The 13908-nt window shown below is 38.2% G+C and overlaps 1 protein-coding gene across 1 annotated transcript; it reads left to right on the plus strand.

Annotated features, from left to right (window-relative positions):
• Positions 1-477: 477 nt before the first annotated feature.
• themis (thymocyte selection associated) lies at positions 478-12834 on the plus strand. Its single transcript, XM_067384982.1, has 6 exons — positions 478-864; positions 2123-2260; positions 3724-4185; positions 6102-7171; positions 12243-12363; positions 12658-12834. Exons 1-6 carry the CDS (start codon positions 774-776, stop codon positions 12831-12833), a joined length of 2058 nt encoding a protein of 685 aa, XP_067241083.1. The 5' UTR covers positions 478-773; the 3' UTR covers position 12834.
• The last annotated feature ends 1074 nt before the right edge of the window (positions 12835-13908 follow it).

Genomic DNA, 13908 nt, shown 5'->3' on the forward strand with positions numbered 1-13908 from the left:
ATTTGATGGGTTTTCACTTTAATAATTATGTTTCTTCTTTTCGGTTATGCACATTAGGGTTTTATGTCTTCTGTTGCGTTATTTTCCCTCAGCTTGATCTTGTGAGGATCTTCATTCATCGTGTCTTTCTCTTATGGTGGTTGTAAGTAAATGTTAAAGCACAGCGTGGCTTCGCTAATTCAGAAGAAAAGGGCTGTTGGATTTACCAGTTTAAAATCTGTTTTTGTTTTTGTAAATTACAGTTTTAAATGGTAACATCTACAGGTGTATGTTTGCTGTATTTTTACAGTTTTTCAGGCAACCACATCTGCCCGTTTTTTTCTTCTTCTATAAAAACTTTCTTTACAGTGTAGTAAATTATTTGTGTATAATTTTACAGTGGTGTTGGATGGACAGTAGTTTGGTTGATTTGGATCCCTGTTTGTTTCGGCTTAGCTTTGGCCCTGATGTCATGAAGTCAGGCAGAGGATGTGGGATTTGTGTATGTCATAGTATTTTTGCAGAATACCCGGTGCAGCTTTGCTTAACAATGCGTTGAGTTGTGGTCTGGAGCTGAAGGTGGCTTCCTGTCCTCCTCCGCTGCGCAGGATGCCTCACAGCCTCGCTCTCAGTCTGCACCTCTGAGCTCAGGGGCATCTGGAGGGCCAAAGGGCATCAGGATCTCCTCCAGCGTCCAGCCGCCGTTCTCCCGCTCACTGGAGGTTTATGGACGAAGCCTCGGCTCTCAGCCCGTCCAGTGCTCTAGAAGCATCTCCTCGTGAACGCAGCAGAAGATGGCTACAACACTGCATGAATTCACACAGTTTGTGGATCCTAAGACTTTCCCCCGAGTGCTTCAGATCCAGTCAGGATTTTATTATCAAGGTAAGCGTAAGACGGACAATATCTGCTCTGAATTCATCTGCTCCTCGCTGTCGAAGAACAGCTGTAATTATGCATTTTGTATGTCGTAATATCTAGAACCGTCTCACTTATTGGCCTAGGTGGTGCTTTTCAACCGAGAAACAAACTAAACTGTTGAAATGTTGACAATAGTCTTTTAAGAATTGATGTTTGCTGCTTTTTTAAACAAATACTTTTTTTTATAAAAGACAAAATAGACAATGAAATCCTGTTACGCAATTTGGCTTTGAGGACGAGCACGCTTTTACAGCTTTGGCACTGCATAAAACTTCTTGAAAGTGTCTGTATATATATATATATATGCAAAAGTGTTAGGGCACCACCAGCTTTGTTGTTTTAGCAATGTTTTAATGACATCCATATTTATTTTTCAGTCTCTTTATTATGATACAAACAGAAAATACAGGAAATATATACACAAAATGTAAAAAAAAATAAAAATAAAAAATTGGAACAAAATTGTTTCTTTAAGCAAAAGTCAGTATTTAGTGTGACCTCCTGTCACATGCCTTCTGGACTTTTCTCAAAGAAGAAACTCTGAGACACTTCATCATATTTTGAAAGTTTTCTTGGCCTTCCAGTCCTTCTCCGTTAATGTTCCAGAGCCGGTTCCTGCTATTGCTCGAGAGTCAGGGGAGGTCACTACATACTGCAGCATATGAAAACTTACTTTTGTTTTTTAATACTGCAAACAATTTTACTGTATTTTCTGGTTATGTTCTAATAAAGAAACTGAGAAATAATTATATATGGTTATTATAACATTGCTAAAACAACATCTGATGGTGGCCTGTAATACTGTATATATATATATATATATATATGTGTGTGTGTGTGTGTATATATATATAAAAAAAAATTAGCAACTGTAAAATGTCATAATTTTGCACAAATGCCATAAATCTATCATTTTTAAATGATTGAGCGGTAATTCAAACTAGCAAGAAAAATGACTACGACTGAAATTAAGAGTTGAAGAAACAAAGTAAGTTTATTTTCAAACCACATGATATCAAGAGCGGAAACCAACTTCTGTCTGATCTTTTTCTAGCTCTATAATATGCCCAGTGTTCGTGATGTCATTAACTGCATACATCATTTCAGCATTTTTAACTGCTCAAAATGGCACTTCACTCCAGTTTTGTGTAGAAATAGTTTTACAGCATTCAAATGTCCTGGAACACTGAAAGGTTTGGATGTGTGTTAATGTGTTTTTCAGGCTGCGTGTATGAGATGTTTGGAAGAGAGTGCTCTCTTGCCACTGGAGATCTGCTGAAAGTCATTGACTTCGCCATCACCAGATTCACGGCGCGGAGCTCCAACAGCACTGAGATCGACATCCCAGTGGAGTATCCAGGTACAGAGACACCAGACTGAGTTTATAGAGTACTCTTACACTAAACCCCCATCTCATCATGCCAGCTTTACTTCTTTCTTTTTATATACAGATATTTTAAAATTATTGTCATGCCACCTTTTTTCAATTTGGAAAGCAACTTTCCAAAACAAATGATTTGCATCTTTGATTTGCAAGTGATCTGGTTATTGTTGGTGTTTGTTTAATGCAGCAGAAGAGAACTGAAAATCTGTCAAATTCACCTGCAGTTTTGCTTAGTTTTTAATAATATCTCAAAAGTCTGTATAAACCTTTAATTGATCCCCGTGTCATCAGTTGAAAATTTGTACATGCTTTTATTTTGTTTATGAGTTACCTTCAAAATGTTTCTTTTTTGAATAAAAATGTTTAAAATGAACTATTTCAAAAATATTTCATTCTAAAACACCAAAAACAGGCATGCATCAGATGCAAATACATAAAAACATAGACTAACGCCTAACAGATAAAACTGCAGAGTATGCGTGTGTGTGTTACTTTCACAGTCGTGTCAGATCTCGGCTTTCCATTTTGTTCAGTCTTTGTGGGTCCAATTGATGTAAATGGAGGAAGTCGCGTCGCAAATCTCCCCATCTGCTCAGCCATGACAATCTGTTTGTTTGTTTGTCTGTTTTTTACATTTTGATGAAGTTTTTGAGTAAATTTGTCACAATTGAATAATACAACTAAATTAGAGAAGCTGGTGAAATTATGATTTTCCTGCCTCAATTTCCTGCATCTTTTTAGTTTGTACGCAACACCTCCTGTCACCTCCGGCAGGTCGTGCTCATGAATGATAGTGATTTTACCCCTGTAGACCATTTCTAAGTGGTTGAACTGACAGTAATACAACTTGCTTCATGTTACAACCGTCCCGTATCTGTTCTTATTGAACTGAGAAGATCATTCCTCCAGCAAAGGACAATGAATGTGTTTCTGTGTCGCTCACTTCTGGACAGTGTGTAGATCTGGTGTAGAAGTCAGAGGAAGTGTGATGGTGTTCTCCACACAAACAACAGCTTTGTGAGCCTGGTGTGATCAGCGGGAACACATGCTGGCTCATTAAAGGCCAAACTCTGCTGCGTTATCAGTTATTTGCGGAGGTTTGATCCTACTGATGATATAAAATGCAAACGCGGTCTGTGAAGGTCAGCTGCTCATCACACTGTGTTGTTGAAGAGCTGGGCTGGATAAGAGGATGGAAACCTCCGTCTTCACTTGACTGAGTTAGAGATGAAGTCCCTTTTGTGCGAGTCATTTGACTTGGCGGCCATCTTTGAAACGGGCAGCTGTTTCAGTCATGCAAGTGCAGCTCTTATATCTTTGAATGGGGAAAGATTCAATTCTGTTAAAGTGTACGATAAACAACTACTCCACATTCTCTATGCTGTCTCCAATTTTAGTCTTATAATGGCTGAACTTTGGTCCTGTACTCTGTGTGTCAGGTTTGTTCAAACTGGTGTCTGACAGCCAGCCGTACCGAAGCATAGAAGAGATAGCGGCCTCGCTGAAGATCGGCTCCCATCGGCTGGGCCAGCCCGTGTTCCTCAGCGGTCTGGAGATTCAGCTGCCGCAGGGCGTCATACGGGAGCGAGACAGCTTCAGGATCACCGCCGTCACCCACGAGCTCAACGCTGGACGTGTGCAGTGCGAGCTGCTTCACAGAGAGCCGCGCTTCTGCTTCAGCCTGAGCTTCTCCCAGCAGGGCCACTTCACAGAGTGCGAGGACGACCAGTTCTATTCCCTGAAAGAGATCGCGGAGTGGAAAATCTCCAAAGGCAGAAAGAGGACTGTAACTGAGGTCAAAGCTCCGGCCAAGAAGGACTTCTTGTTTTCCAGTTTGTTGGAGAATGTATCTGGAGAGCTGACACTGACTCCTGTGTATGAACTAAAGGCTGTTTCAAGCCGTGAGTATGACATTAGTTTCATAGTCTTTTTTTACAGTGAATTCTAACTAAATTGAATGAGCTTTATGCTTAAAATGAAAAACACTAAAAAAGATATACAATATAATGTCTGATTTACTCCTCAAGTAAATTTATATTGTTTAAAGGACGTTTAGAATGTGTTCACAGCAGAACCTGATTTCACCAGGTGCAGCACGTTCAACACCTTTGTTGATCCTGGAACAACATTACAATCAGGGCTGTGCTTCCCGTACTCGCTGCTAAATAACTTCTTTAAATGAATCCGTTTGAGATTGAATTAATGCTAGATCTTTTTGCTATAAATTATGAGGACTAATACTCAATCATAGTCTCGTTCTTACGTAAAAGAGCACGTACACACATGCGCACTCTTCAAAAACGGTGCTTTAAAATCTCTTGACAAACTAAAGTATGTAAATGACATATATTTGAAATGAAATATATACATTGTACTTAATGTCAGCTTGCTTATTTTGCTCAAGATAACAATTTAAGTCCACAAACGTCATAAAAACAAGAAACTATGCTTCTAACCACAGCTCTAATGCTGTCGTTCCAACCACACAAGTGTGCGAATGTCGTTTGAACTGTGGTTTCGGGAAACACCAGATCACTGAACTATGTTAGTAACGACAGAACTCGCGATGCTTTTGGGAACGCACCCCAGATTTGAGGGACAAGTTTACAGGTTTTGTCAAGTTTAGGCTTACAACCAGGGTTATGCTTCTACATCACTTATTCACATGGTTATTTCCCTCTGATTTTAGGGAGAAGTTATGTGTAGGGTAAGGTTTAGAGGTAGGGATATGTTTAGGATTAAACATTCGGACAGGAATGTTTTTCCAGGATCAATAAAATATGTTGGCCCAGGACATGCGTGTTCACACTCGGATGGTTTGGTTGGATTAAAGGGTTAGTTCACCCCAAAATGTCATTAATTACTCACCCTCATGCCGTTCCACACCCGTAAGACCTTCGTTCATCTTCAGAACACAAATTAAGATATTTTTGTTGAAATCCGATGGCTCAGTGAGGCCTGAGCAATGACATTTCCTCTCTCAAGATCCATTAATGTACTAAAAACATATTTAAATCAGTTCATGTGAGTACAGTGGTTCAATATTAATATTATAAAGCCACCAGAATATTTTTGGTGCGCCAAAAAAACTAAATAACGACTTATATAGTGATGGCCGATTTCAAAACACTGCTTCAGGAAGCTTGGGAGCGTGTTGAATCAGTGTGTCGAATCATGATTCGGATCACCAAAGTCACGTGATTTCAGCAGTTTGACACGCGATCCGAATCATGATTTGACACAAATGATTCATAACGCTCCGAAGCTTCATGTGAGTTCATCTGTAAGTTTCAGCTGGTAAAAATACCATCATATTTTCACAAATACAACGAGCACATTTAGTCTAGCAACACCATTGTTTTGGATAGTCCCGTCTTAAAAGCTGTTTTTCGAGGGGGGGACTGTAGGTTCGGTCTGAACGTTAAGTGAACCAAAACTAAAAGTATCTTTTTCTGTTTTGGTCCGGACCAAAAGACCCCAGAGAACCGAACTACGAGTGTGAACACACCCTTAGAGATCAACAGGGTTAGTGTTGGGGTTCAGTGATTTTGCTGTTTGATTATGGAAGATGAAGCAAAAATGATTTGCTGGGAAAATCATTCTGAAACACGAATAGAAAGTTTGTTTACAAATGTACATAAATCATCATATTCAATTAACATATGTAAGCTTTTAGGTAGTTGGCTCACACAAAAAAATCCATTCTGCTCATGTCTCATGGATAAAACCTATTGTTTTTATTGTGTGTGTGTGTGTGTGTGTGTGTGTGTGTGTTCTGTTCCACACTCCTTTAAACTTGGACTCTTTCTTCCCACAGTCAGCGAGAAAATTCTGCTCATCCCGTCAAATCTGGATGTGGAGGTGGTGGATGTGACAGAACAGTTTGATTGCGACTCCTTTGTACAGCCTCTCTCTCTTTCGGATGTTTTTAAGAGGCCTCCAGAGTTCTTTCCTGTGGTGGCCAAGCTGTCAAATGAAAGGCATTTCAAGCTTTCGCCGGAGCTGGAGTCCCTTTTCGATTCCAATCAGGTGATCATTCATCATGCTTTTTATGCCAAGCGAATCCTGGCCTCGGAAACGTGCCGTGAATCGACGAGACACTTTCTTATTCCGGAGTCCTATAACGGACGCTTCAAGCGCCGGCCACGGCAGTTCCCCACCGCCTACGACCTGGAGCGGGCGCGCAGCGAGACCGAGCAGATACGCGTGGTCGCCACCAGAGAGTTCGAGTCGGTGTACAGCGGGCTTGCTTCTGTTCAGGCTGGAGATGAGTTTATAGTGGCAAAAGGCAAAAGCTGTGCGGTTTCATGCAATGGGATCGAGAAGGCAACTGATGCATTTGAGTGTCTGAAAGTCACCGAGAAAAGCCACGGGAACGAGGTGAAGGAGCCTGTGTGCCTCCCCATGTGTCTGGAGGGGGGATTCATGGAGCTCGTCAAGGACAAGCGACAGTATACCATTGCGGAAATATGCCGATGGTTCCCGCTGCCCTTCAACGTCAAAGTGTCTGTGCGCGACCTCTCTTTGAAGGTGGACGTTTTGGCTGGAGTGCCTGGTCTGCGCATTGAGGAGGAGATCTCGGACCCTTGCCTCCTCGTTTCAAACGATGAGCTCTCAGAGTTCAGGGAGGTGCCAGTAAACCGTACAGACTTGATCCTTAGCATAAAGCAACACTGGGCTGGCGAAAATCCAAAATATAGTGTAAAGTCCGCCATAGAGGAGATCTCAGAGGACTGTTACTACACCCTGAGGAGGTACGCTGTCGCTACTGTTACACCCCCTCCACGGCCTCCCAAAAAACCCAAACAACCTCCACCGCGACCCCCCAAGATGCTCTCATCCAGATCTGAGAGCGCAAACAGTGACAACTCCAGCTGCTCTCCAAAGGTAAACTACGTATTTTATTGCTTTGAGTGTTTTGGGCTTCATGTTCAAATCGCAGCCTTAAGATCCATCTCACATTTCACGACTTGATGGTTCGCTATGCAATTTTCATGTGAGGTTCAAGTTCAAATTGCTGCAGCAACCAATCCCTGACAGCCACATAGTGTTGGCCCAGATCCCACATCTGGTCCGCATGTAATCCACATGTACCAGAAGTGAGCGGATCTGGGCCACACTATGTTGCTGTCTACCTCTTGGTTTGGCAGTGAGCTCTGTGTGGAAAAATATTTGTAATTTAGCAACAAAGCAAAACTGATTATAAAATGATCCATAAAAATTATCATATCAAAATAGTCATTATTCTTTTTTATTATTCACTGCACATCCTGTCTCGCTTTCTTTCGCCTGGTATTTCACTGTAAATGTGACCGCACCTTAAGACGGCACACGCACAAACCATCGCAGATCATCTGATGCAGGATTGCATTCAAACCCTGCAGGAGCTGACTGAAAACATCCAATCCAGTCTGATGCTTTCTGCTACGACGGGTTTCATCAGTCTGCTAGGGAACAAACGTGTGTTTATGATGAACTAGTCACTGGATTTGAAAGTAGTTCTTGGATTTGCCAAAGTCAGTGGCTTCACATGTTGGAAAGAATATTCAGAGTTTTGCTTAAAGCCTTTAAAAGCAAGAAGCCAAATGAACAATATGGGTGGCATGTGTTTCTTACGCCGATAATCAAACTTCAGGCTAAATGGGACTCAAACGAAGCCTAGTGCAGTAGATCCACTCATAGAACTCTTGTAAAAGCATTAACATGTATTGAAGAAAATACATGTTAAATTTACCCATGTTACACCCTATTCTTAAAATAATTAATTGGTTTGAGTAGGGCAAACTCAGATTAAACAAATTAGTTCAATCAACTTGAACTTTTATGAGAATTTAGAACTTTCTTTTTCTTTTGAGTTCACAAAACTGACACATTTGAATCTGAATTGTTTCATTGTTTTGAGTTCTATGAACTTGTTTCTTTAATTTAAACAAACTTAAATTTACCTGAAACTGGGCTATTTCCCAGCATGCTTTGTCATGGCATTTGAAAGGGAGATTAAATGCAAAAAATAAATTGTTTTTAAGATTAATTTTAATTGGGAGATTTGTCAGTGTTTAATTTTTGTGTGTGCAATGTTTTATATAATGCTCTACTCTTTTTTTCCTATGCTTTACTAATGGTGTCAAAACATTATGTTAATAGCATTTGCTAAATTAGCTATAGCTAGCTAAATTTCCACAACTAGGAATATTTGAATTGAGGTTACATGATAAATTTAATTTAAATGTATGAATTAACTTACTCAAAATTTTCAAGTTGAGCAATTAAAAAGTATAAGTACAAAATTGAAATCTGCCAGTTCTGCTTACTTAAACTTTGAATTTCTTAACTTTAAAAAAATGATATATAATGATAAAAAACTGATTACCTCAATTTTTTTGAGTTTTGCCAACTTATTCGGGTTTACAGTGTGTGGGTAATGCGTTACACTGCAAAAATGACTTTTAAATTGTATGTAGAATATAAGTGTGTTTTGTCTTATACTACACTGGCAGATATTTTATATTTTGAAAAAGTCAGCCAATGCACAACACATGGATATTGGATGATGAATAATAATATAATAATAAAGTCCATCCTAATTATCACTACCATCACATTAATTGCTTAAGACATTCACAATGATGACATGAACCTACATCACAGAGTAATTAATAATGCTAATGTCATCATGTGGTATGGGTCTCAGCTTTTGTGTTGAAAAGCAAAACTATAAACATAAAGACTAATAATGAAAACATGACTGTTATACAGTATATGATGTTAATTTACGAAGGTATTGATTTGACAAGATAAAACCAAGTTTATGACAAATAATATGTCACACTTGATTTATTATGAAAAATAAGATGTCACACTTGATTTATTAAATTTATTGCCATTATTACGCACATAGTAAAAAATATCCAGAGAATTATTTGTAAAAAAAAAAAAAGGCCAAGACATTCCAGAAATGATCTGTGACACTCTTCATCTCTCTCAAGCTGGAGTTCATCATCAAAATGTTTGCTTATTATCCAAATAAACAAGCTGATACACACTGTCTTTGGGTCTGTAGATAGAACATTTCATTATATTAAAAGTGATTATTGAAAATAATTTTAATGAAGACATGATGACTGAACAGCTCAATTCTTAATTCTATTGTCTTGGGGAAACAGTCCACCAGGAGGCGCTTTACTCTCTACAGGTACTTCCTGTTTTATAAGTGATATCTTCTATAGTGGAGAAAGGGCTTCTCTCTTATTTCCCTGCAAACATTCAGGTTATTTATTGCTCTACATATAAAATAATGAAATTTTTCACATTTTGTCTCACCTTCATAAACATTATAAGTGGAGGAGACCAAAAAAAGGGACAGAAGACATGGCAGGGACTATTTGACTATGAGTGCTGCATTTTAAACCTGACCTATAATTATACACGTATTAATAACATAATAATGCGCTTACATATTTTATATACTGCTGTGATGCTTGCGTTGCGTATAGGGTCACACTTTAGATTAGGTCCAGATCTCACTTTTAACTAACTATTAACTATGACTTTCGCAGGGGTGATAGCGTTCCGGCACCACGCCGGATTTCCGGCGTAGGCTACTGTGGCTGCGAAAAAAAAAAAAATGATCTGGTTATATTGGTCTACTGCGGCGTTTTAGTGCCATGTTAAAAAAATAAAAAAATAATAATAATAATAATAATAATAATAAAGATTGTCTAATGTTTATTTGATGTCTGTTTTTAAAAGCACGGAAGAGAATATGTGCTGTTCTGTTAGACATCGTTTCAGCTATTAAAATAGTTCCGTTTTGTATGTATGGCAGTGATTTCGTTTCTGTTTTTATTAATTAAGTTGTAATGGGAAGATTTTTTATTCGTCAGATATAAATAAGGTATAGGCGCATATCCATTGGTTTGTGCGGAGAGTGGAAGCTTGCACAATGCAATACAGAGGCGCCAGAGCCGTCACTTGCACTTTTTTTATCCAGTGGAAACGAATTATCCTCAAAACAATACTTGCCTTACCGACATCAAATAGATAGATGGAGAGATTTAAATTATTGCTTAATGAAATAAAACAAATCAAACCAAAAACTCTTTCATTATATCTGTAAAGATGCATTTCTCGCGTCAAAGTGGAGATTTCTATTAAGGATCTTGCGTCACTGATTTAGAATACATTCATAAATAATTCAAATATCCCCTTACCCTCCGACACATTCATTGTTATGTACAAGGAATACAAGTTGATGTAGAGTAGGCTAATATAAATTTAAAATACATCGTTTTAATAAATACAAATCAGCAAAACTGTTTCAAGTGATAGGCATTATTCAATTAAAAGTATCAATGAATAAAACATTATGTTGACCAGGTGGATTATTCATTGAAATCATGGAGAATGACATTTAGTTTTATTTTCATCAATGACAGCGCACCGTGTATTTACAGACAAACGAAATCTGCAGAAGTCTCTTTACTGCGGAACTGAACTTAATAAAACAGAAACGAAATCAATGTGTCATACATACAAAACGGAACTGTTTTAATAGCTGAAACGATATCTAAACGTTTTGCTATGTTCTGTCTATGCAAACAGAACAGCAGTAGGCTACATAGGCTAATAAATCAAGCGCGTCATCGTCACAACCATAGCCTTGTTTCCGCACGGAATAAAGTATTTTATTCTCGGAACATTTCGACTTTATTCTCCGACTTTATTTTTATTATTAATATTATTATTATTTTTTGCAGATGTTAGATATTTCGACTTTATTCTCTGAATATTCCGACTTTAATCTCGGAGTTTCGACTTTAATCTCGGAAACTTAGATTTTTTTTTATTAATTTTTTTTTTTTTAACATGGCACTATATGTCGTCGTATTGATCTGTCATTTAGATCTGAGATGCGCAGGTCAGAGAGCAGCTTTAACGCTCAACGACTCATGAGCCAATCAGAAGTAGTTAAGGGGCGAGCCTCGTGTCTTTGTCAAATAGATTGATACAGGTTAAGGCAATGCTCCATGCGCGAAGATGTTTACAATTGTGTCTCATATTTCTCAACTCAAAACGTAAGTCATGGCTATGTTTATGAAGCCAGGGGAAGACATTAAAGACATTGATAAAAGCATAAAGAATAAATGGCGCTGGGCTTGGATTGAGGATGTGGGTAGCGACGGAAAGCCCTATTATTGCCACTTACCTGTCTTGGTATGACTGTAGCATCTGCAGCATTTACTTACAGTGATTGTACTAAGATGGGCTAATAAGGTCAATGTAGGCACTGAACATATTGAGAAGAAAATGCTGTGTTTTCTTGAATAATACTGAGGGCATAATGCAAATATGAAAATATCTAAAAAAGGGCCACTTGTCAATAATGATGATCAGGGTTATACATACTTAGGCTGTTTATATATTTGGGCCCAGGGGCCAACAAGTTGTGTTAAAAGTGCGTCGCATACATAGTACCCTCTCGGGGGGCAAGGAAAAAAAGTTCAGGCTCAGGAATTTTTTTCACTATCAGCCCTGCTTTCGCCTCAATAAACTCCTAATTAGTGTTTAGTAAGGTAGTTGTTTAGTTTAGGATTAAGGGATGTAGAATATGATCATGCAGAATAAGACATTAATATGTGCTTTATAAGTACTAATAAACAGCCAATATCCTATAGTAATATGCATGATCATAAACAACTAGTTCATTGTGAGAATTGAATCCTAACTAAAGTTTTTTTATATTTATGCAATAAGATTGTTAAAATTTTCAAAACTCGATCATCCATTCAAAATCTGCTGTTTGATGATCTGTTTGTCAGTGATTTGTACTAGGAGTGTTGAAAAACTGATTACTTGTGAAACTAATGCCAAAGCAGTTAAAAATACTGTATTACAACATTTATATTTACTTATTATTTACATCATGTAATTTCCTAATGTTCTGTCATCCCTGTAACAGAGTCTCCACGTTGAACCTTTTAAACAAGACAACTTCATGCAATGCAGTGACTCAAAAAATGGAAATGACAAAAAGATTCCCAGTAGTCCAGACACATTTCCAAAACCTATCCTGCAGAAAGGTAGGAACATTCTGCACTTCCTCTTTAGTGTTCATCAGCATATGTTAAATGTGAAGTGTGTAAAACTAGAAACTGGAACTGCAAAAATAATGACTATTCTCAATCAGGTTTCCTGAACACTTGCTCATTGAGTCAGTTGTGACGGCTGACAAACAAACCTACAGTTGCTTCTTTTATAATTAGCTCTACATATTTAGGTATCGTAACACACTTCACCTTTAACCTGCTGTGTTTTAAGGTTTGTGTGTCCTTGTGTCCTCAGCCAAACTTTGTGTTTGTTTGATTCCCTCTCAGCTCTCGCCAAGGGCCGAAGTCTGGACGACATGTCCATCGGAAAAAACGAAGATGACGACACTGATGTGCACGATTATGAATATATAGATGAGGATCAGCTTGACAACATAAGAAAGGCATACAACGAACAGCATGTCAACGTGGGCGTGAAAGCAAAGCCGAGTAACACAATATAAGTGTACTATGGAAACACAACATGGTGCAACAAAGAAAGAGTCATTGACCAAGGCTTATTTATTTAATAATCATAAATAAACATTATTATAAATATGATGGAATGCAAATAATTTATTAGGTTAAGGTCTGTCAATGTTTTCAAATCCCATTTCAGAAATGTACACTGATTTTTGGATTGCTTTTCTTAAGTGGATTAATGCCAAGCTTCGAGTAAACAGATTAAAGTACGTTAGTTCAGATGCACCTTTGTTTGGTCAGTTGATGGTCTCCCTAGAACAGGCTGGACATTATTTAACAAATTTTTCAAAAGCAGAATTGTTCTGAAGGGTTTTAGCTGTATATTATATCAGAAAAGCGCTACTCAGAAATCATAAATGATTAAAACAGTCAATCTTTCTGCACATACAAACACTGCAAATGGCTGTCAGTCTTCATGATGGGCTTCAGTGCCAGAGCAGACAATATAATGTTTGGAACTGTAGATGTGAGATACAGACAAGACAAACTGTACAGAAAATGATTTCTCTTTTTAAAGGTGGTTCTCCAAGCAGCCGTTCTCTCTCATGGCGTCTGACACAAGAGAAACACGTCACTGATGCCAAACGCTTCCTTTAGCGTCTGTTTACCGACTCAGGGCGATTCGTTTTGACCCGAGGTCACGTTTGTGTGTCAGCCAAAGAGTATTATTACATTACAATGACATGATGAATTACATTTATTGGCATTGGATAAAAATGCAGCACTGACAACAAAGCTGTGAGAAATGAAGTATTGTTATCATGAACGGTTCTGGCGTAACGCTGTTGTATTTCTCCAGGCTGCAGATGTACATACTGAGAACGGGTTGCGGATCATGTTGTGTACTTTATTTGCCCATTCATTCTGCATATTTGTTTTGGTTTTTTATGTACGCCAGTGGAATAATTGGACTGTTTAGTATTATTGTTGACATAAGGTTAGATTTATTACAGTTTTTTGTACAGTCTTGTACAGTCTTGTTATATAAAGCCATATAAATTGTATTTTTCAAGTATTTTGTGGAGGAAGACCCATGTTTTTGTGCATTTTGTCTGG

The sequence above is a fragment of the Chanodichthys erythropterus genome, chromosome 4 (assembly GCF_024489055.1).
Source record: "Chanodichthys erythropterus isolate Z2021 chromosome 4, ASM2448905v1, whole genome shotgun sequence".
Classification (NCBI taxonomy): Eukaryota; Metazoa; Chordata; class Actinopteri; order Cypriniformes; family Xenocyprididae; genus Chanodichthys; species Chanodichthys erythropterus.